We start from the raw sequence: 21,079 nt of genomic DNA, 5'->3' as shown, positions 1-21,079 counted from the left end.
TAAGGCAGTGCCACTTGATCGATATTCCTAATCACTGCTGTTTGGATTTAGGCTTGTTGAAATACTTCAGAGGCACCCTTGGAGGTAATAGTCTTTTGTTTGCATAAAGTGAGAGGGTAAATTCTCAACTAAATTACTTCCTGTGACCGGAATATATTGTCAACCAGTTGTCTTTTTTCTTCTTCTTTCTTCCTTCTAAAATAGAAATTTTAGTTAATGTCTATTACATAGCTTTCAGAACAAAATATATCTGCATGTTGGTGCTCACAGTCCTCACGTTTCCTTTTTTCATTTAGGAGATACAACAGCGACATGGACTGGCCAACTCCATCTCCTCTTACCTTATCAAACCTGTCCAAAGGATAACAAAATACCAGCTTCTTTTAAAGGTCAGTACTAATTCAAAGTTCTTAACCTGATTTTGCTGTTCATAAGCATGCAAAGCTGTTTCTGAAATCAGGAAGGGTTTTTAACTCTTCACTCTGAGACTACAGCATCCTGGGCAGCTTTACTCTTGCTGCAATATTTGTTAGGAAAACACTGAAAAAGAAAGATGGCATAAATAAGGAACTTTTTTCCAGATTTCTGTACATCAGAAGGATACCTCTCTACTAATGTTTACTTAGAAAATATCCTTTGGGTTTCCAGAGCAAAAAATCATTCACAGCAGTGAGGACAAGTGTGTTTTTGTAATGGTTTCAGCAACAAATTTTCACTAACCATTAGCTATGATAATGGTATTAAGTTGTTACTTGTAATGTTGCCTGGTAATATCAAGTACAAAGTAGCTGTTAAAATAACTGAAACCTTTGGTTACCACTTTCACTCAGTGGACAGATGTTTCATTGGCTAAGCAGCTATGTTCTCAAGCTGTGCTAGATCTCTACTAGATGGCATTGCTTAGTTTGTAATAGCCCCTACAAAAGTAACTTAACTGATCTTTGTCTCCCCTTTCCGATCAAGAACTGCCATGGATAATTGTTTTTTTAAAACTTCTGAAAAACATTCCTTGCTATTTCTGGTTGAGTTGGATGGAAAGGAGTCTGTGATATTTCAATTTCTTCCCTTGCAAAAAAAAAATGCAGTTTGATTAAGTTAATAACTTGCATAAATAGGTTATTGTGTTGTAGAAGTTTTAGCGACTGATTTCAGCAATTACTTTCTAAATCTTATTTAATGTCTTAGCTCATGCATTATTGAAGGAACGGATAGATTGGTTTCACCAGGCTTTTCAGAGCCAGATGGCTTTGCTGCATAATAAAATGGATTTATTTGATGGCTGTTGAGTTTTCTTCTTTCTATAAGAGAAGAGTCAAGAAACATGGAAGGATAAAGAGCCCGAATCTTGAATGATGGCAAAATACACCTTCAGAAATTCTGTTTATTTTTGCAAACAGTGCTGAAACTGCTAATCTTCTCCCTCTCCAAGAGGATATTTAGTTACATTCACTTTTCTGTGGTGTTGTCATGAGAAATTTAAGTGTAGTGCTGTACAGTTTTGATGCAATGATTGATAGTGTTGGCAGTTAAATAAAAATAGTGCAACAATGCAATGCAGGAGTCACCTGGCTTTCTCTTTAAAAGGAATTTAACCTGAGGGAGTGAATTAAGTGGACTTTTTGAATTACAGAGAGAACATAACGTGCTCTTTTGGTTATGTAAGCTACATTTGATCTTGATACTATTCAAACGCTCAAAGTATGTGAGGAAATTTGAATATCTGCTCAAGCACTCGTACATTAATATCGTTGAGTCTTGAATGTGCACTGAACTGAGTCACCTTAAATTACTACATTTCAGTATATTCCTTTTTCTAACTTGTCCATTATTTAATGGTTGTTTGTGTACAAAAATAAAACTTACCTGTAGGATGCTTTCAGCTGTGTGAATGATGCAAAATAGAGTAGATCACTGTATATTTGAAATGAAACAATGTAAATTCTTTTATCAGCAGTAGTACAGTCCGGGTCTTTGGAGCAGTAGAGTAAAGATTGACATGCAGACCCTTTTGTACTATCCCACTTTCCACTAGGTTCATGACTCAGCATCTATATTGTTCTGGGCCTTGAGGTAGCACTACATCCGATAGCTGTGTCATGGCTTATCAAAAAAAAAAATAAAATACTGTCCTTATTTTAATTTTTAAAGATTTATTATTAACCTGATAATCTTAGTTAAATCAGAGGTGGTTAACTGAATGCTTGGGCTGCTCTGTGAAGAAAAGATCGTGATAAATACAACGTATGCTATCAGTCATTGGAAGAGTAAGAAGTACAAAATAACAAAGTAGATGTTACTTGCAAAAAGTAATTTTTTGTTTTTTTTGCTTTTTAGAAGTAGCATTTGATTGCCTCGTTTAGAAACAGGATAGATTGTCTGCTTTTGTTTTGCAGGAGTTGCTCACATGCTGTGAAGAAGGTAAAGGTGAGATTAAAGATGGCCTGGAGGTGATGCTTAGTGTGCCAAAGCGAGCCAATGATGCCATGCACCTCAGCATGCTGGAAGGTAGGATTCAAACTGGCCTTTTAACTCTATTAACTTTGTTTAATAACTTTTTATATTACTATATGTTGAGAAGATCTGAAGAATATGAACATTTTTATATCTCTGGGTTTGTATTTTATATACTTTTTATTTAGAGGTATATAAAATGCAAACTTATTTAGGAAAATCAATTGTGTACAACTGGTACAGTTTTGTTAATGCTTTAAAAATGATCTTTCATCCTGATCTACACCTCTGCCACTGCAGGTTTGAAAAATACATAGGCTAGCAAAATTTTCCACCAGTCACCTAAAATATAGTAGATGAATAGTCAGATATAGTAGCTTCATCTACGTTTTCCAACTAGTATCCTTCTTTATAAGAGGGTCATACATGTATTAGGGTTGATTTTTCTGATTTATGTGTCAAATAATAGTCTCCAAGAAATTCTTAGTTTTCACATCTGTTTGCTGCCTGTTCCACAGACTTCTGGTTGAAATGAAATGTACCTTCTGGCAGTAAAATGTCAGCATAAGCCAATTTAGCCTGAGCCTTAGCCAGAACAGCATAATCATGTTCATGGCAGACAGTTGAGGTTGGATGTAATTGCATCTATGTGCTGAGAATGACTTTCTGCCAAAATCCATTTTGTAATTGGCGTTTTATCATGTATGATGGTGCCATCATAGTAATAAAACTTTTTTTCATTGGCAAAGTAATTTTTTTTGAGATGAAAGCAGAGCCACCTTAGCTTGCAGTTGCAGAATAAAGACTTATTGTAAAGTGTTTTCAGTCAATATTGTTTATCGTCCTCTGTGCCTTCGTAATGGAGCTTGTCATAGGAATGCAGTACCATGCAAGTTACTATAAAACTCATCTTGGTTTGACATGTGATCCTTGGTCACGTGAATGCTCAAAATCACCTTTCTTCCCTGATTTAAAACAACAGGAATGTTGGTCAGTCTGCAGGATCAGCTCCAAACGCTTTGTTGAGGAGATGCTGTTAGTATAAATGCTGACCAGCATTGGCAATAATCGTTTAACACCGGGAATGTGACTCTGGAGAATATCCTAATCTTTTACATAAGTTGGTGTTATAACAAATCATGCGTATATAGTTGAGTCATCCCATGTTAAACAAATAGAGTGAGTGAGCACATTTCCTCTTTATGTCTCTGGAGGTTTTTGAATGAACATCCTGAAGCAACTTGCCTCTGATGCTCTCCATACTTCTGCTCTGTTTAGAATAGCAAGGAACTGTTGTTCTCCTGACAAGGCCAGTGCTTTTCTGTTGAGAGACTATTGGCAAGCACTATTTCTTCAAAATGCAATTTTATACCACTCAGAAGAGTATCGTAGACTAATTTCTGTTATCCTGTAGATCTAAAGCTCTGTATTAAACTGGGAGAATGCTGTCACTAGAACATGGAAGTAAACTCATTGGTATTCTCAACTTTCACCTTTGTTATATATATCAAAATGAGTAATCCAGCTGCAATTTCTTGATTGTGGAGTGAATCAACGGCAGGCTCATCACCTGGCAGCAGCTCTGAGCTGCCATCTTTTTTCATTCTCTGTTGGAATACATTTACATACTTCTTTCATGCACTATAGGGAAGGTGTACTAGCAGAAAAGATGGTGTTTGGGATCCTGTTCGTGTCAGAACCTGATCTGCTCTCTTTGTCCTTGCAAGCTGTTCACTTTCTACAATGGCAGAAACCTAGTAGGAAAAATATTTTTTGTTGTGGAAGAAGTTAAGAGAAGTCAACAGAAAGAGATGCTATTTGTTGGTGATATACTGCCAGAAGAGTTGATAAACTTCCTAACAGTTGGATTTCTAAATTTAGGCATAAACTTGAGCTACAGTTTCATTCAGTGTATTACAATGTTAAAATCAAGGCTTGTTTTTAGTATTGCTTCCTTGGTCTCCTATCTTTTCCAAGCTGTATTTGGGAAAAAAAGATGTCAGATGAATTGCTTAATGAACTGAAGCTGTGCTTTTTAATTTCCTCATATTATCAACTTTTCATGGTGAACTTTTCTTCTCCTTGGGTTTTTAGGCTTTGATGAAAATATAGAATCTCAGGGAGAGCTCATCCTTCAAGAATCCTTCCAAGTATGGGACCCCAAAACTCTAATTCGAAAGGGAAGAGAGAGGCACCTTTTCCTTTTTGAGATGTCCTTGGTTTTCAGTAAAGAAGTAAAGGACTCAAGTGGAAGAAGCAAGTACATTTACAAGAGTAAACTGTTTGTAAGTATGGAAGAATGAGTGGTCATATTTAGAAAACTGGCTGGATGATTATGACTAAGCTCAGATAATTTAAACATGCCTGAAGAACTGGAACAACGATTATACTGCACTGAAACGTGCAGACTGACTCTTCTAACTTTGCTATTTTGTTATGCTTTTCAGGAGACAGAGTAGGTTGATAGCGACTGCTGAAGACTATGTGTCAGTGTCAGGATGGGGAAATCAAGACTAGGCCAGACTGTTTTTGTTTCATGTGTGTTGGTTCTTTAAGAGCCTTTAAGGCTCATTTTTAGAAAGCAGAAGGATGTAAGTAGTTGACAGAATGCATTCATTATACTGTTTTAACATGGATATTACTGTAACACATGCAGTAAAGATCCATTCTGGTGGATATTCTACATATTCTGGTCTGGAAACACAGGAAAAGTTATGGAAAAGTTAATTCCAGAATGTCTACTGAGACTAGTGGTCTCAGTAATACTTTTTTGTTTGTTTGTTTTTGGTTTTGTTTTTTAATAAATAAATAAATAAAAAGCTCTTATGGTCCACTGAAAGGATATAGAGATGAGATTCTTTTTCCTTTCCATTTAAAAATAAAAAGTAATAATAATATAAAAATCCCCTCTTGCATTCCTCATCTATAGCATGTACACTTTACAAGTGTAATTCACACATCTTATATGATGACTTGGGTGAGAGCAGTATTCACGCTCTGTAAATTTAGGTAGTCAAGTGACAGTCTCCCTTGGTTTGATTTGCCCCCAACCAATGCAAGATTGGCTTTCGTAATAGTTTAGAAAAAGAATTTGAAATAACTTCACCTCTCAAAATCAAGCTCTAAAAGAGCTTTTTATTCTGTTGATCTGATTGGGGTATATGACCAAGTCTAGGAGGTATGAATACTGAGCCTTTTTTCCCTGCTTCAGCGCCTTCTTACCCCTCCTTTCCCTCTTCCCACCTCTGTGTCCAAACTGGTAAAGCAGGTTGGTTCAAAAAATGATTTTTCTCTGTCTTACTTTGCATGTTCCGTCACTTCATTTCAAACATTTGTTGTCCTTCCTGATATAAGGTAGCTGGCAGGCAACAAAACAGCAGCAGTGTTGTTGGTCACGTCTTTCTTTGGTGCCCTGAAGAACCTGAAATACAAAAAACTTCAGGTGTGCTGGAGGTAATATCAGCTGCCAAAGCATTACGTGGGAAAGGAGACAGAGATGAAAAATCAGTCCCATAAGCTTGTTGTGTCAGTTCATCCGGCAAGAACAAGTAATTGTATAGAGTCTAGAAAAGTTCCTGGAAATGTTGAAAACTGATACTGTACCCCATTCTTAAAATACAAGCTTATCTTTTTGTCTTCATATCCTAGTTTGCAAAATGGCCTGTAGTGTAGATTACTTACAATAGCAATCCTTGTAGTTTGATCTTTAGAAAAGGCATTATTAGAGATGTTGAAGGCATGAATGTTGTTTGAAAGATCTTTCTTGCGCATTATCCTGTCTTCCACCTCTGGAAGGCAGTTTTAAGAAAGTGAGGGTCATCTCTAATACTGTGGATGTGATTACTATTGTGGTTTCCCAGTGCAGGATATTCAATGGCATGACTTGTATTAGTAGAAGAATGTGTTTATGAGCTCTTTTGAAAAGACATAAAGTGGCCAAAAGCAAGTGCCTCAGGAGGGATATGGAAACAAAGCAAGCAAGTGAAAACAAAGCAAGTAAATTGCCAAAATAACTCTCCCAGCCATCCATAATTGGCAGTTTAGGTGCTTCCTTGCCTGGGTGTGGTTTCTGTGCACTCAGTAACCCCAAAAGGATTTTTCTTTCATGAGCTTGTCCACAGACCTCATACAGACTTTTGACGTTTCCAGTGTTCTTTGGCAAAGAGATGTTTTTCTTAGCTACGTGTTAGGTACAGGACAACCTCTGTGTGTTGTGCTTGAACCTTACTCCCTCTCACTAGTTTTGATTGACACCCACCAGTATGGAAAGGGACAGTGACCAACCTCTGTCTGCTTCACCACTCATTATTGTACAGGCCTCTATCACATAGTCTCAGTTGTTCCTGAATTAATAACATTTGCAAGTGTACCAAGGCTTCTAATTTTACTGGGCTTTAAACAAAATATTTAAGTTGTACTATCCTGGTCTCTCAGACTTTACAATGGGCAGTACAGTAATAAATATTTTCTCAGAGTTGATTAATGTGATGTTGCATCAAGTATTTTATAAGCTTTTTAACAGGCACAGGAGTTGTTGGTGAGTCAAGTTTAAAACATATTGCAGACTTTCAGCATTTCAATGAAAATTTTACCAAGTGAGATGACAGAGATGAAAGGGTGGGTGTTTTTCTCTAAAAAAAAAAAAAAAAAAAAAAAAGACACCAAAACGAAAAAGCAGCAACAAAAACAAGTCAGTATCCAAGCAAGACAAGAACCAAAGTACCTTTACTCAGGTACAGTGCATCCAACACCTCTTGCAATAAATGTATTTGCTACAGATGATGCATGTGAGGGGAAAAATACAGTTTCTAATAATGTCGGAATGCTTGTCAGCTATCTTTTGGAGTAAGGATTCTTGTGGTTTGAGCTATATTTCTCAGTTGTAATTTTTTTTGGAGTAAAGCCTATATGAGATGTGTAAGTGGAAGCAAATTCGCATGATTGAGATGTTATTCCAGTTGGAAAGCAAAATCATTTTTGATGATAATTAGCTATAAAGGTCTGACATTAAAACATTCCCAGAGACTGATTGTTAATGTAGTTGTTCCACAAAATTCTCAGGGGAAACTGAATTTTTGAATTTCTTCATCAGTTTCACACTACAAGGACTCACTTGTGAAGGAAACACTATAAAGAACATGCTTGGCAGAAAATAGTTGTAGAAGATATCAAGACAATTCTTAAGCATATCTTATCTTTTTAAAAAAAAAAAAAAAAAAACCATAAAAATCAATAAGTGATGAGTGTTCCCTAATGGAAATCAGCAAGGAGAGAAGCCAACACTTGGCTTTCACCAAGTATTTCTAAAGTTACCCGGCTTTTTTTGGTTTTGTCAAGTCAAAAATGTGGAATAAGCAATTTGGTATTTCAGGTTATAAATGCTATTGTTAATAGTTACTTTACTGAAAAAAATAAAGTAAAAAAGATATCTTGCAGCCACTGCTTCTGAAGAAGCCCCCTCCACCCTCCCAAGAAAAAACAATTCTCTCTGAAGCTAGACTGAACCTTCCAATACTCTCTTCAAATAGCAGAGCTCAATTGTTATATTAGCATCCCTTTGTGTCTCCTGAGAAAAAAGTTGCGATGTTCTAACTTTTTTTTCTTAATTCCAGACTTCTGAACTGGGTGTCACAGAACATGTAGAAGGAGATCCCTGCAAGTTTGCTCTTTGGGTTGGAAGGACACCAACTTCAGACAACAAAATTGTTCTCAAGGTAATTTTAATGAATATGTTTAGTGAATTTATATGGATATACCAAGTACCAAAGTGAATTTATATGGATATACAATTATACCAAGTTGTAATACCAACAAGTAGTTATTGTTCTTGCTTGTTAGGAATGCAACAAGTGATGACTTCTGCTACGTTTAGTGACAGCTGCTGACAAATAGTCTTCCCTTGTATGGAAGCAAATATGGTGTACGTATAACCAAAGTGACTTGACAGCAGAGGGGAATCTGTGTTGGCCTACTGAAAGACTAAACCAATACAAACAGTATAAAGGGTTTTGTTTTCAAGGGATTGTTCTCCATAAGATCACTTTAAGGTGTTCCTATTCTTTTCTGTACTTTGAGTGTAGGTATTTAGATAATTTGTATGGTATCTGAAGCTTTTCAATCAAATTTGTTGATTTTTTTATTTGTTTTTGAAGGTTGAAAGTAGCATGGCCTTAGCTCACTAATAATATAAGTAAATTCCATGAAAACAGTAAATAAAAGATTTAACAAAACTGTATTTGGCTTCTAAATAGGTTTGTTTGTAAAAGAAAACAAACATGTTTCCTAACTGTTCATTGTTCCTCCAGTTTTTTCCACCCCTTTAGAATTCTATTTTGATTTTTTCCTTGTTTATTGAATGTATATAATATATGAGAAATCAATTATTTCAGAAGATAACGATTAAGAGAAGTAAGACTTTATACACAATATTTTTTTTAATCCACACCAATGCCTATATTTAATAGAATTTCAGGTGCAGGGTAACTGGGCTAAATTGGATTCAACAGTCAGATTACACGTTGAGCAGCTGGATATCAAATCTTTTCTGAGGTATCTCAACGGTATAGATGATGTGTTGCAGACAATCATTAAAATACAATCTCTAAATTAGCTTTCCTCTTCAATATAGGTTTCAAAAGTGGTAACAGTAATATATAAAATACGTTATGTTGTGACGCATATACTTCCATAAGTTTTCTTTCAGTGATAGCAGATTGTTATATAAAGTTAGAATTGACCTAAAACATATCAGGAGTTTAAAATACTAATATTCAAGGTGTTATTACTGGAATTCTTTTTAATTTAATCAATCCACTGTCACTATCATGAGGTATGTATAGGGCTTCAGCCTTCTTGGGCCTTTAAGTTATGAAAGAAGAATGTAAATCTTAAATAAAATGTTTTTATATGAACAATATTAACAATGTTGATAAGTGTAAAGTAGTATTGTTGGTTCAAAATGAAGACAACTAGCTTGAATTTCCATTTCTCTGTTCATGTTTTCAAAAATGATTCACACAGTCTTTCTTTTTGTCTTTGATATTCATTAGACTATTTGTGGATTTTCTCAGCTATAATAGTCCAGTCTGGTGTTTTTGTTTCTTTTACATATCAAAGGCATCCAGTATAGAAAATAAACAGGACTGGATTAAACATATCCGGGAAGTGATACAAGAAAGGACCATTCATCTGAAAGGAGCATTGAAAGAACCAATCCACATCCCCAAAACGGCACCAACAACAAAACAGAAAGGAAGAAGGTAATTAATATTTTAAAAAGTCAGAGATCTTCAAGTATGCTGTTTCAGCAGCACTGTTTCCTCTGCAGTGTTGAATTTCTAATAGATTTCAGTGAACTGGACAAAACCAAGAGCCATAGTGTCCAGTGCTGAATGTATTGAGGTTTCTGCGCTGCACAGTCCCTGACTAGTGTAGATTTAACCATTACAGAAGGAATTTGGAACTGCAGTACAGGATAGCTGTGCATTTTAGATTTTCACAATTCTGTGTGTGTTACTCATATTCAGGTCTTTGGTTTACTTTGACAGAGCTTAAAATGAGTGACTTAGACAAAACTAGCAAGCAGAGTGCTAAGTGGCTGTTTCTTGCCAGAGTTGGCATGAAAACTTGCTCTGGCTGGTTGGTTACATTAATTCCATGATGTTGATGTAGATGTTGAACAAAAGAATCTATTCTCTTTAAGCATAGAACAAAGTATTAAATGCTGAATATTTGATTTTTACATCAGTTATTTTGTCTGTCTAGGGTCCATTGCCACAGTATCCCCTTTCTTAGAGTTGTAAGTATGAGCATTACAAACACAATGCTAATATTGTAATGAAAACTGAACTATTTGCAGAGACGGTGAGGACCTGGACAGTCAGGGAGATGGTAGCAGCCAACCTGATACTATTTCAATTGCCTCAAGAACCTCACAGAACACACTAGACAGCGATAAGGTAAGTTTCCCAGGTGTTGCTCTATTCTTAGAGCGAACAATTCGTAGCTTAGTGTGAGTTAGCACCTGAAAGTAGTCCTTAGTACTTTCAGAGAAAAGGCATGGAAGCATTTGATCTTTTAAAAATAGCTGTATGCAAGAGTAAAATATCTTATGTAAGAATAAGTATCTTGAATACAGTGGGGGACCAGGGGTGATTATTTGAATCCAGTAGGTCATACATATATTCTGTTTATTACAAACTGAAAATATTTTGCCCCCTCTCTTCTGCAGATTGTCCAACGCTTTGTCGTAGTTTAAAAAGGAAGTTATATTTTCCATAGAATTTAATGCAGTGCACAGTTTTTTTCATGATGGCAGTCTCAGCTTTTCTGAAGGCATACCATCTGGTTTTTGACTCTCTTGAGGTTGGTGATTTCCATGTGGTTACTGTTGTGAAGCAAACACACATAGACAGTAAGCGTTCAGTGTCTGCATGAGAACTAATGAAAATCACCTTATTAGAGAGGAGTAACCCACAAGTTGAAGTATCATATGATACTAGTACTAGTGTTTTCTTTCCTCCATCTTTGCCTATAGATTTTGGCTGGGTTGTCCCATAAGGATAACACAGCCAAAGTTTCTCATGGGTAGAAGAAAGATAGGCATCGAAAGAGCAAAAATTCTTATATGAAACATGTGTGTATTACTTTGGAGTTGAAAGATTTCTGGCAAGTGAGTAGTGTTAAGACCTCACAGGAAGGTAGAGATGGCTAATAGATATTTATCAAATAGGAGAATGAAAAAAAGATAGAAACTGAGTAGTAAATTACTTGAAAGCACATTTACGGATTTTTGGCCTGTTACCTCATTCAGTAGAATTCTTCTGATGAGCCACTCAAATTATACAGGTAAAATAATCAGTATATTACAGGGCAGCAGGGTGAGTAGCTTCTCAGAGAAACATTTTGACAATTCCCACAGTCATCTAAAAGAGAGTTTGTGTTCCATATTTTTGTGTGTCACTTAAATTCTGTGATTTAGTTTTCTCTTTCCTGTCTTCCTCTTCTTTACAAAAATAAGTATGAAGGGCTTAGGTTTGTTCTCATATTAGTCAAAAATAGCTTCTGCTTTGACCTGGTACGTTTGTACCGAAGTTGGTCTGTAGTTCTGGTGGTTCTTCTTCTATGGATATCTGTTAGAAAAATGGTTGCTTAGAGCAAGAAGACACTCTTTCAGTGACTCTTGCTATTTTATTCCTTGCATTCTTAGTTATAGAGTGATTTACAAAAAAAAAAAGTCTTATCTATACTGAAAAATAGCTTTTAGTTTTTCAATGTGTTCTTAAAACCTGTGTTGCTATTTCTGCTCTTAACAGTCCATGACTAGTGTAGATTTGGGGTGATCTATCATACTCAAAGCCAAGACACAATCTCTGATTTCCATGATTGTTGACTGAGATGTCAAGCTGTTTGTCTAGATTGTCCTTCAATTTCAGCTGAGGTGATGCAATCCATCCCTGCTATGTACAGCAATTGCCCATCCTCAGTTGCTTATGATGTACTTATTTACAGGGAAATGATACAGATGGTCTCCTGTTGCCCTTCATAGCAATATTTCAGGCATCATACAAGAATTACTAAGAAAGTTGGCAAAGTGAAATGCCCCCAGGATTGTCTTTCAGTTTGACATGAGGAAGAATCTTACCAACAACCTGATAAACAGGATTTATAAGTTAAAAGGAGGAGAAATAGAAGGAAAGAGGGATGGAGAGAGCTTTTAAATATTTTATTGACAAGTTATATTGTAAAGTTGGCTAGTGAGCTTAGTTGTTTGTTTTTTTTGTGTTTTTTTTTTTTTAAGTAGCTTTGATTTTTCAAATTAACAGATAAAATTCTTGTTAGACTTTTCTTTGACAAGAACAGATCAATCCATACTAGAAACTGGGAAATCACCTAGAGGTTACTTGTGCTGTGTCTTTCCTATATGTGTCCAAGGAAGGAACTGACTTTATGCACTTTTTGAAGTGTGCGAATTAAAATATTTTTGTTTAATATTTCTGTGTTTTGATTTGTTAAATACATTAAGATGAGAAATTTAAGATATCTGTTTATAAATAAAAGTTGTTAAGGAACAGCAACAGGCAGAAAGCCAGTGAAATAAGTAGGATATGTTGATACTTGCTGAATCTGAAGTAATCTTTCATTTCATATGTTGAGAATTCATTGGCTCTAGTCTGTTTGGGATTTAAAATTGACTGAATTTTTTTTTCTTCAGATTGGAAGCTTAAAGTCTGTTTGAATGCCTTACAGAGATGGAGTGAAACAATTTTAGGGATTTTAGGTGCTGTTAATGTGTTTAGTCAGTTGGAGCAGTGGAACTTCTCAGTCAGTTTTGGAGCATGTCCCAAACTGAGCTTAGATTCCAAACTGAGAAGCATTAAAGCTATCAGCTAATTCAGTATGTTAAGCAAGTGGTAAAAATGTTTAGCATTTTATCACCTACTATGTTGTTGCTGAACTTTATTGTGTTCACATGTCCACTATTGTGGTTAAGAAAAAACAATACCAAACAACTCATACTAATCAGCAACCAAGTAAAACCTTTTTTCTGTTCTATCCAGTCATACGTTCAGACAATTGACTCTTTTTAAATAATGTTTTGGTTAGAAGCGCTAAGTTGTTATACGTGGAGAACAGCAAGTGTGAAATCTTTTATCCAAAATAAAATATTCTCTCTTGCCTGGTCAGACATCTGTTTTGAAAGAACTAAAAATCCTTGGCCTTGGAAGTCGTTGAGCATTGTCCAGATGAACTTTTTTCTTTGCATCCTGTTTTGTGACTTAATTGGCAATGCCTTAACAACAGAAAATAACTTTCTCATTACCTTTTTTCTTCTCCACCCTGGCTTTTTGGGCTTATTATTGGGCAAAGAATTGTAACTTTTGATTGTTGGCTGTAGGTCTGCATTCTGCTTTTTAGTAATGACCCAGTAATGATCCAGTAAACCACTTATAAAGGCTGACATCCTTCCCAGCTTCATGTTACCTGAAAACTGTATTGGAAGAAGGAATTAGCATTCAGAATCATCTTGGTACAGGGAAAAATGAACTGGCAAAATACTAATTTAATAGGGACTCATTTGAGTTAATATGAATGGGTGGAAATAATTAAGTATTAATGAAAATGGTGAGAGTACTGAACAGTTTTTTGAGAAGGAGATCTAGAAGTTACAGAGGCTCACCACGTGTATTATTTTACGTGTGATGCCATTATGAAATGGGACGAAGCAGCCCTATACTGATGGTCAGAAAGTCCTCATTCTTTACTCAGTAATTGTAAGGCTTCTATTAGGTACTGCATCCAGTTTTGAATACAGAATTTTAACAAATTAGTGGGCCATTGGAAGAGTTCCAGCAAAGCCAAAAGATTTGATTAGAGGTTTACCAATCATAATTTACTTTGTAAGACAAGAGCCCCAAAAGAGTTAGGTCTGATGAGTGTGAAGAAAAAAGGTGCGAAGAAAAACATAAGGTCTTCAAGTGTGTAAAAACTACATGGAGTTACAGACCAGTCTTTTACCCATATTTTTAGTGGATACAATGAGATTAAAGGACATCGTCTTTATAAAAGATTGCATGTTGCAGACTTTTTTTTATATATATCTATGGAAATGTGAAGCTCTAGAGCAGCCTGGTTTGGAAGGCTAGTGAATATCCATAATTGGAAATATTTGTGAAAGCTTTGGATAAATGTTAGTCATGATTCACATAGATGCAATTGATCGTGCTCTAGAGGAAGAGAAAGGAATGGACTTAAGATCCTTTTCCACCTACCTTTCATATTTTCTCCATTCACGTTCTGTAGCTGTGTACCCAGCATTTTATGTGGCTAATGAATAAAAGAGATGACACTCAGTCTTTCTTTCCAGCCTTCAGCAGTTACCTAGCCTCAGAGCTTGGATCTGTTTTTAGCATCTTGTTTTGAATGTAATCCAATGCATAAGAAACAAAATGGGGAAGCTGAAGGAAACAACATAGATCTGATGGATCTTTTTATGCTTGTGTTAACAGAGCTGGCAGAGATACAAAATAATCCAAACTACTATTTTGGTAGCTGAGAAGAGATAGGCTTTTATAAGAGCTGTCATAGGATGTTATCCTAAATAGGAGGTGTCAAGCTAGCCTAGCTACCCTGTGTGGTCAGTGCAGCAATATTTTATTTTTAATGAATTGTCTTTTGAGTCCAGCTGGTATTACTTTGTATTGTTGTCTGTGTGAAGTTGTATTTCATTCACATGCTTCTTTAAACTTGTGTGTAGTACTTCAGGAAATAGAAAAAGGCCTGAAGCAGTGGGAGACAACCAAGTATTTAGTTCTACCAGCTGAGAACACAGAAGGAAAAAAAAAAAAAAAAAAAGAAAAGAAAAAAGTGTCTGCCAGCAGGAAAAAAAAAATCTATTTTTTAATTTTAGTAAAAAAAAAAAAAAAAAAAAAAAAAACGAAGAAGCAGACATAGTTCTGAGAATACACCTCTCCTCAGCGTCAGAAATCAGGTCCGAGCAGCTGCCTGGTCAAAGTGAAATACTATGAGAAGAAAACTTCTCCCCTATTTCTTTACTCCCACAGTGCACTTGTTTCCATTTTTAAAAAGAGGTTATAGATTTTTCACACTTCAAATAATTGAGAAATCTTATTAGCTGCTCTTTCCTCCCTCATAATGTGAAATTACCATGTGGAAGTAAATTTAATAAGCAGCCCTGAGATGAGGTAATACGGCCTGATGTAAAGGCTGTCATTGTACTTGGCAGAACTCAGCCACTAGTGATCTTCACGGGGTCTGATGGCAGATGAAATTCTGATGTGGTGTCTCTGACTTCACTGAGAATCTACATAACCAGCATGTTATGCTTTTATTTCTTTTTCCTCTCTACAGTCAGCAGTGATTAAAAAAGCCCCAGAGAGATGAACTTAGATGGCTAACATTAAGTTCAGCAACAGCAAGGCACTGTCCCATGATAAGCTGTTTAATTAAACCTTACACTTTTTTAATCTGCTGTTCTATTTTTGTCTGGCTTTTGTTTCTCGTCTTGTCTCTGTCTCTCCATTTTCCATGTTTCAGACATAGCCTCATTTATTTTTATCATGCCTGATTAATTCAGTTTACGTAAAGGGTTTCTTGAGAATGATGGATAAAGCATAAAAAGCCCTTGTTCAGCCTAAATTTGGATTTAGGTGGTTTGTAACTCCCTTCTTTTCAGTGCAAGACAGTCTCCTGGTTCTTCCGTGCCTCTTTCTCTTCCCTCCAGCTAGCCTGGAGAGCCTTGCCAAAGCTGTCCAACAACAGCTGTTGAGCAATGTACTTAATTCCAAACACTCCTTGCTGTCCAACTGCATTTAATCAGTGTAGAGGATGAAACTGCTTTCAGAAAGCATGTTATGGAAAGAAAACAAGCACCAAAACAAAGAGGAACGCGCTGTTTGCTGGCCATTACAGCTGTGGGGAGAAAGAATGGTTGTCATCCCAGGGGAGGTGAAGGTTGGTGCTGGTCGACTGTCCAAGATGGTAACTTGGAGGTGGGCTCAGGAGAGCACAGCACTGGTGTAGGTGCTTTAGGCAGCAGCAGAGAAGTCCTGTGCTGAGTTGCATCTAACAATGTCAGTGTGTTTCAGAACGGTGCGGAGCTAACAACTGCATGGGGGAAGTGTCTTGCACATTGAAGTGCGAAGGATGGAGTAGTTGGTTTCAGTGCAATACTCATCAGCTAGGACCTCCAGTTCCCACACAGTCTTAATGACTTTTTTGGTACCTTGGTAGTTTCTGACATAGCTACTATCAACATTTGTTTGCTTTTTCCTTTAGCTTAATACTATATAAAATACTTAACAAACAAAAAGTCTTAGCTGCTTTTGTTGGTTTTGTTTGTTTGTTTGTTTGTTGTTTTTTTTTTCAATCAGGAGAAGAAATAACATCTACATGAAAGCCAAAAGCAGATGTTCTTTGCACTGGTGTTAAAGTATATTTTAATCTCCTATTAAAGGAGATGAAGGGTCAGACAAGGAAGTAGAGCACCAGAGCTGTTCTCCTGTAGGTATTCAGGAGAAAATACAATGGCTAAATGGAGTTTCTGGAAAGTGTCCACTTGTTACTGTCTCGGTGCTTGGACTGACTGAGGATGTATATGGACTTGCCTGAGAAAAATTCAATCTGCATTAGCCACCTTGTGAAGTCATACTACATCAGCTTTTTCTTGGTCCCCATCAGGCATACAGATGGTTTCAATTGTTGCTTAGTTTGTCTGAAGAAGGATGTAATATAAATCAATACCAGAAAACAAGGGAAAGCTCTTACTTTTTCCCCTTTGGCATAGTTTTGCATGGATTAAAAACTAATATAATACAGAGAAGAGGGGGGGAGGGAAAAGGAAGTTTTTAATGAGGGAGAAGGTAGCATGTTTTGAAGATGTAACTACCATAATTTGGGTATTAGGACTGTCTGGAGAGATGTAGTAGTAAACAATTTGATTAACTTTTAGCCTGGATCTAAACGGATACAACCTGACTTACCATCCTTAAACACTAGATGTATAACAATTTTCATCTCTTCTTAGTCCCTGCATTTCCCCAAAGAAAACTTTGTTCCTTCCTCGTGTGCAGGCACAAGCAAGGGTAGCCATTGAGATTAGCAGGCAGAAACCATGGGAAAGCCCTGGAGTTACTACAGGCTGTCTGCTAGGAGTTACATCCTGTTGTTTGTTTGAGTAAGGGAAGGTCAGAATTAGCCTTTTAGTCTTACTTGGGTTTTTGCATTTTTTGTCATCTGTTCTAAAATGCTTGATAACCAATAGTGTTACCCTAGCAAAGTTTCTGTCTGTTGCTTTAGTTAAAGGCTTTCAGTGAACACTAATAAATAACAGTGCAGGCTGTTACTTCCTTTTCCTAAAGCTCGTAGGATGTAGGCTGCATTTAAAAGCCTAAATGCAATAGGCAAAAATAATGTGGTGAGAATGGTTCAACATGTTGGTATAGAGGCACATGCCTCTATATCAGCTAGAGGTGGAACTCTCACAGAGTGTTTGTCCACCTTTGTCCAAGTGTAAAGCATTGCGGGGTTACTGCCCTGAGTTGGAGGAGTTCACTGGCTTGATCCAAGCTACTGAATTCATAGAAGGGGTGTACCAGCCATGATCTAACGTGCATGTTGCACTGCATCATCCTGAAGGTTTCTGACACGAAAATCTGAAGTAGCCAGGAACACTGCTGCCTCGTGTAAGGAGAAGGCATTCCCAGGCTGTTTGGTTACGTTAGGTGTGTGTTCTGGCACCGAGCAATCTTGGGAACTTTGCAAAGCTGAAATAATAATTTTCAGATCAAAGCAGCTGAAACAATCAAAGAGAGGAAACATAAGCTTAGGCAAAAAAAATTATAATAAAGTGTTTTGGAGTTGGGGGGGAAACCCTGAGCTTGCATGCTTTTAATTCCAGTTTGTGTGGTTTTATTTGGGGAATCAGCAAGAAGGCGGAAGTTACAAGTAAATGTGGGGTTTGTATCAGATAGTTAAGTATTTGAGAATCTTATGTGAAGAAGTTTATGCTGATTTTTATATTTATGTATGGAGTATCCTGAGTGATTTTGTGACCTGCATATATGTGGAACTGTAAATGGCATGGGAATGGGACACTAAGCTCATTTGAAAAAGATCGCTTTTCTGCCTTGGGTTTGCAAGATGATAAAGCTCGTGAGTGATTGTATTTAGCAATATCTGTCTTTTTGCTGCAAATTATCAACCATAAAGCATTCTGAAGTGGCTGCTACTTCAACTTCCAGGGTAAGGAGCAGTCTAGCAAGAAAAACTGCTTAAATCCTCCGCCCAACACTGTCACAAGCAGTGTATTTTGAACACAGGAAGAGACAAGCAGAGTTAAAAATCTGTACTAAAACATCAGAACTGCTTGGTTTTGAGATGATCCCTTCTTGATGTGGAAAGCCCCAGAAGCTTGCTATCTCATCCAAAACACAAATCCTGCCAGGAATCCTAAATAGGTAACGGTATGTGACGGATGGTTTGATAACGAGCGTTCATCTGGCTTCTTCTTCTTGTTTTCCCTGACAGTTGTCTGGTGGGTGCGAGCTGACAGTGGTAATCCACGACTTCACCGCCTGCAACAGTAATGAGCTGACGATCCGCCGTGGGCAGACCGTGGAGGTCCTGGAGCGACCCCATGACAAGCCTGACTGGTGTCTGGTTCGAACCACGGATCGGTCCCCAGCCGCAGAAGGCCTGGTCCCCTGCGGGTCCCTCTGCATCGCTCACTCTCGCAGTAGTATGGAGATGGAGGGGATCTTTAACCACAAAGGTAAGAAATGATGAAAAACAAGTCTCTAGTCGGCAGCATGAGTTCGGGGTAATAGGGAGAACCTTGTAAATGGGAACTTCAGTGTTCTTGCTCTGCTTTGGTTTCTAATTTTTCAGTTAGATAAAACACAATGCTTTTTGGAACCTACAGCCATGCTGTCTATTCCAAAATAAACAGCAGTTTTTTTGTGAAAATGTGGCTGAAGACACGGAAGAGATTTAGGCAAATTATGTCGTGGTAAACACAGTTACGTATCATGTTAGATCAAGCTTCGATAATAAGAAAATCTGTTCCTGTCGTGCACTGAAAGTGGGGAAGAAGAAAATCTCCTGCATGTAATAACAATAGCTCGCTTAGAAACTGTGCATTAAAAAGTTGTGATAAAGTCAGGCTCAGTGATGGAAGAGGTAAATACACCCATGTGCCCTGGCACTGATTATTTGGAGTTCTGTATTTTACTTCAATGAGTTTTCCAGACAAGCAGTGGCAAAATTAATTCATTTTTCCAGCGTAGCTAGATTCTGAAATCTTACTTCAATTTTGTTTCTGAATGGAAGAATGGGCCCCTGAAGAGTGCAGTAAAAATCTGATAATTGTTTGACAGTTAAGGTTTTGCTATGCTGTAGTCCATTGGCTTAGTAAACTTCCCAGGCTCACAGAGTAGGTAGTTATTGGAAAAGATGTTTGCTTGCTTCGTTTGAAACCACTTGAATTTGAAGCCTTCTACCAGAAAGCAGTATGGATTTAAATAATTAAATAAATAAAAGCCAGTTCATTAGAAGGTGTTTCAGCACATGCTGTGGAAAAAAGATGCATTTCAAAAAGTTTGTTATTGCAAGTAGCAAGATTAGTAAGAAAATGGTATTGGGGAAAACTTGTTTTCTGAAACACAAACTTCTGTCTTCGGAGAGTTTTTCATAAATATGCTCATATTTTTTTTAATTATTCAGTCCATCCCAGCTAGCACATGACAGTTTTTCTCAGTTAATACATACCCAGTATTAATATGCTTGCTTAAAAAAGGGAGAGTTTGTATTTTTTTACATCAGGAACACGCACGGCAGGAACTTCCTGAATGTGGGGTGATAAAAACATCTGAAGGATTTAGTTGTAATACTTCTTTGAATTCTTGTATCCTGTAACCATTTGGGAAGAAAAAGTTTGCAGTTATTTTGATAACATTGAAAACGCATTTGAGTATCACTAAAACATTTCTTCCTTGTACAAGGGGGTGAAATCATGGAAATGTTAACAGGCATTTTTTATTTTTTTAAATACAGAATTGATAAATCCAGTTTCCTTTGGAGCTAGGGACTTTACCTTTGAATGCAGATAATTTTATTAAGTGAGGCAGGCTGTACTGGACAATAGATGGTATATCAAGAACACTGGGCCTGTCAGACTCCTGAGGGAGACACAGAGCTGTTTTTGTCTTTGAGAGGTTACTTTCAGTGGATGTAATATGTATTGCTTTTTTTCCTTTAGCGTTTGTTTGGGGAGAAAAGAGGGCAGAGCACTGTAAAATTAATTCAGTTTCTGATTGACATATTGATTTGAAAAAGAAGAGGTTTAATTAATTTTATTGATCATGGACGTTGAAGAACAGGAGCAGGCAAATGCTAGAATCGACATGATTTGCAGGGCTGAATGCAAGCTCAAGTGACTTCTGTTCCTGCCTCTGCCACGGGCTTCCTGTGTGATGTTATTGCATGCCATCTAAACCTCAGCTGATAAGAAGCAGCTGCTACTTGTTTATTCCCACATTACTGGGTGTCAGGCTTTAGGACTTGGATGTTTGATTTGTAAAGTTTCCCGTGCATGTGACTGAAGTCACTCTGAACTGTCTTGAACATGCAGCCTATTATATAACGCTAAGTAATCTGGAGAGGCAAATAAAAAAAGCTTTAGATTGTGCACTTGAAACCGCAGGATGCTTTGGCTTTGGTCTATAACTCAGCTCTTTATTGCTTGAAAGAGGTTGATAGCATTCATTGCACAGAGGGGTTACAAAAAAAATTAACGAAAGTTGGTGGAGTGCTTTGATTATTTTTCCCCCACGTAGTGAAAAGTACCTGAGACAATCTCAGAGAGCAATTGTTCTTTCTCAAGTGCTGGATTTGATTAAAGATCTGTAAACAAGACATTGGGGAATATGCTAATCAGAAGAGTGGAAAAACAATTAGATGATGATCTCAGTGTTTAAGTATTGTTCATTGTGGACATTGATTGAGGTATGAATTCTTCCAAGCAACAACAAAACCCTTAACCAACAGCAACAACAACAAAACACCCTCATAAGAAAGAATAAGTGAATGACTTAAATAATTCAAGGCAGAC

At 36.9% G+C, this 21,079-nt stretch overlaps 1 protein-coding gene across 5 annotated transcripts in view; it reads left to right on the top strand.

Annotated features, from left to right (window-relative positions):
• Positions 1-21,079, top strand: part of TRIO (trio Rho guanine nucleotide exchange factor) — a 243,097-nt gene that overhangs the window by 157,617 nt on the left and 64,401 nt on the right. For all 5 annotated transcript variants that reach the window (XM_082753785.1, XM_082753786.1, XM_082753787.1 and 2 more), the window contains 7 exons: positions 297-389; positions 2,394-2,505; positions 4,546-4,736; positions 8,064-8,165; positions 9,568-9,710; positions 10,310-10,409; positions 18,499-18,742. In XM_082753785.1, coding sequence (XP_082609911.1) covers positions 297-389; positions 2,394-2,505; positions 4,546-4,736; positions 8,064-8,165; positions 9,568-9,710; positions 10,310-10,409; positions 18,499-18,742 — 985 coding nt within the window. The remainder of the gene's footprint in view (positions 1-296; positions 390-2,393; positions 2,506-4,545; positions 4,737-8,063; positions 8,166-9,567; positions 9,711-10,309; positions 10,410-18,498; positions 18,743-21,079) is intronic.

Source organism: Aythya marila (assembly GCF_965140915.1).
Source record: "Aythya marila genome assembly, chromosome: 2".
Lineage (NCBI taxonomy): Eukaryota > Metazoa > Chordata > Aves > Anseriformes > Anatidae > Aythya > Aythya marila.
The sequence above is the reverse complement of the archived record's forward strand: the minus strand, read 5'-3'. Positions and strand labels throughout refer to the sequence as shown.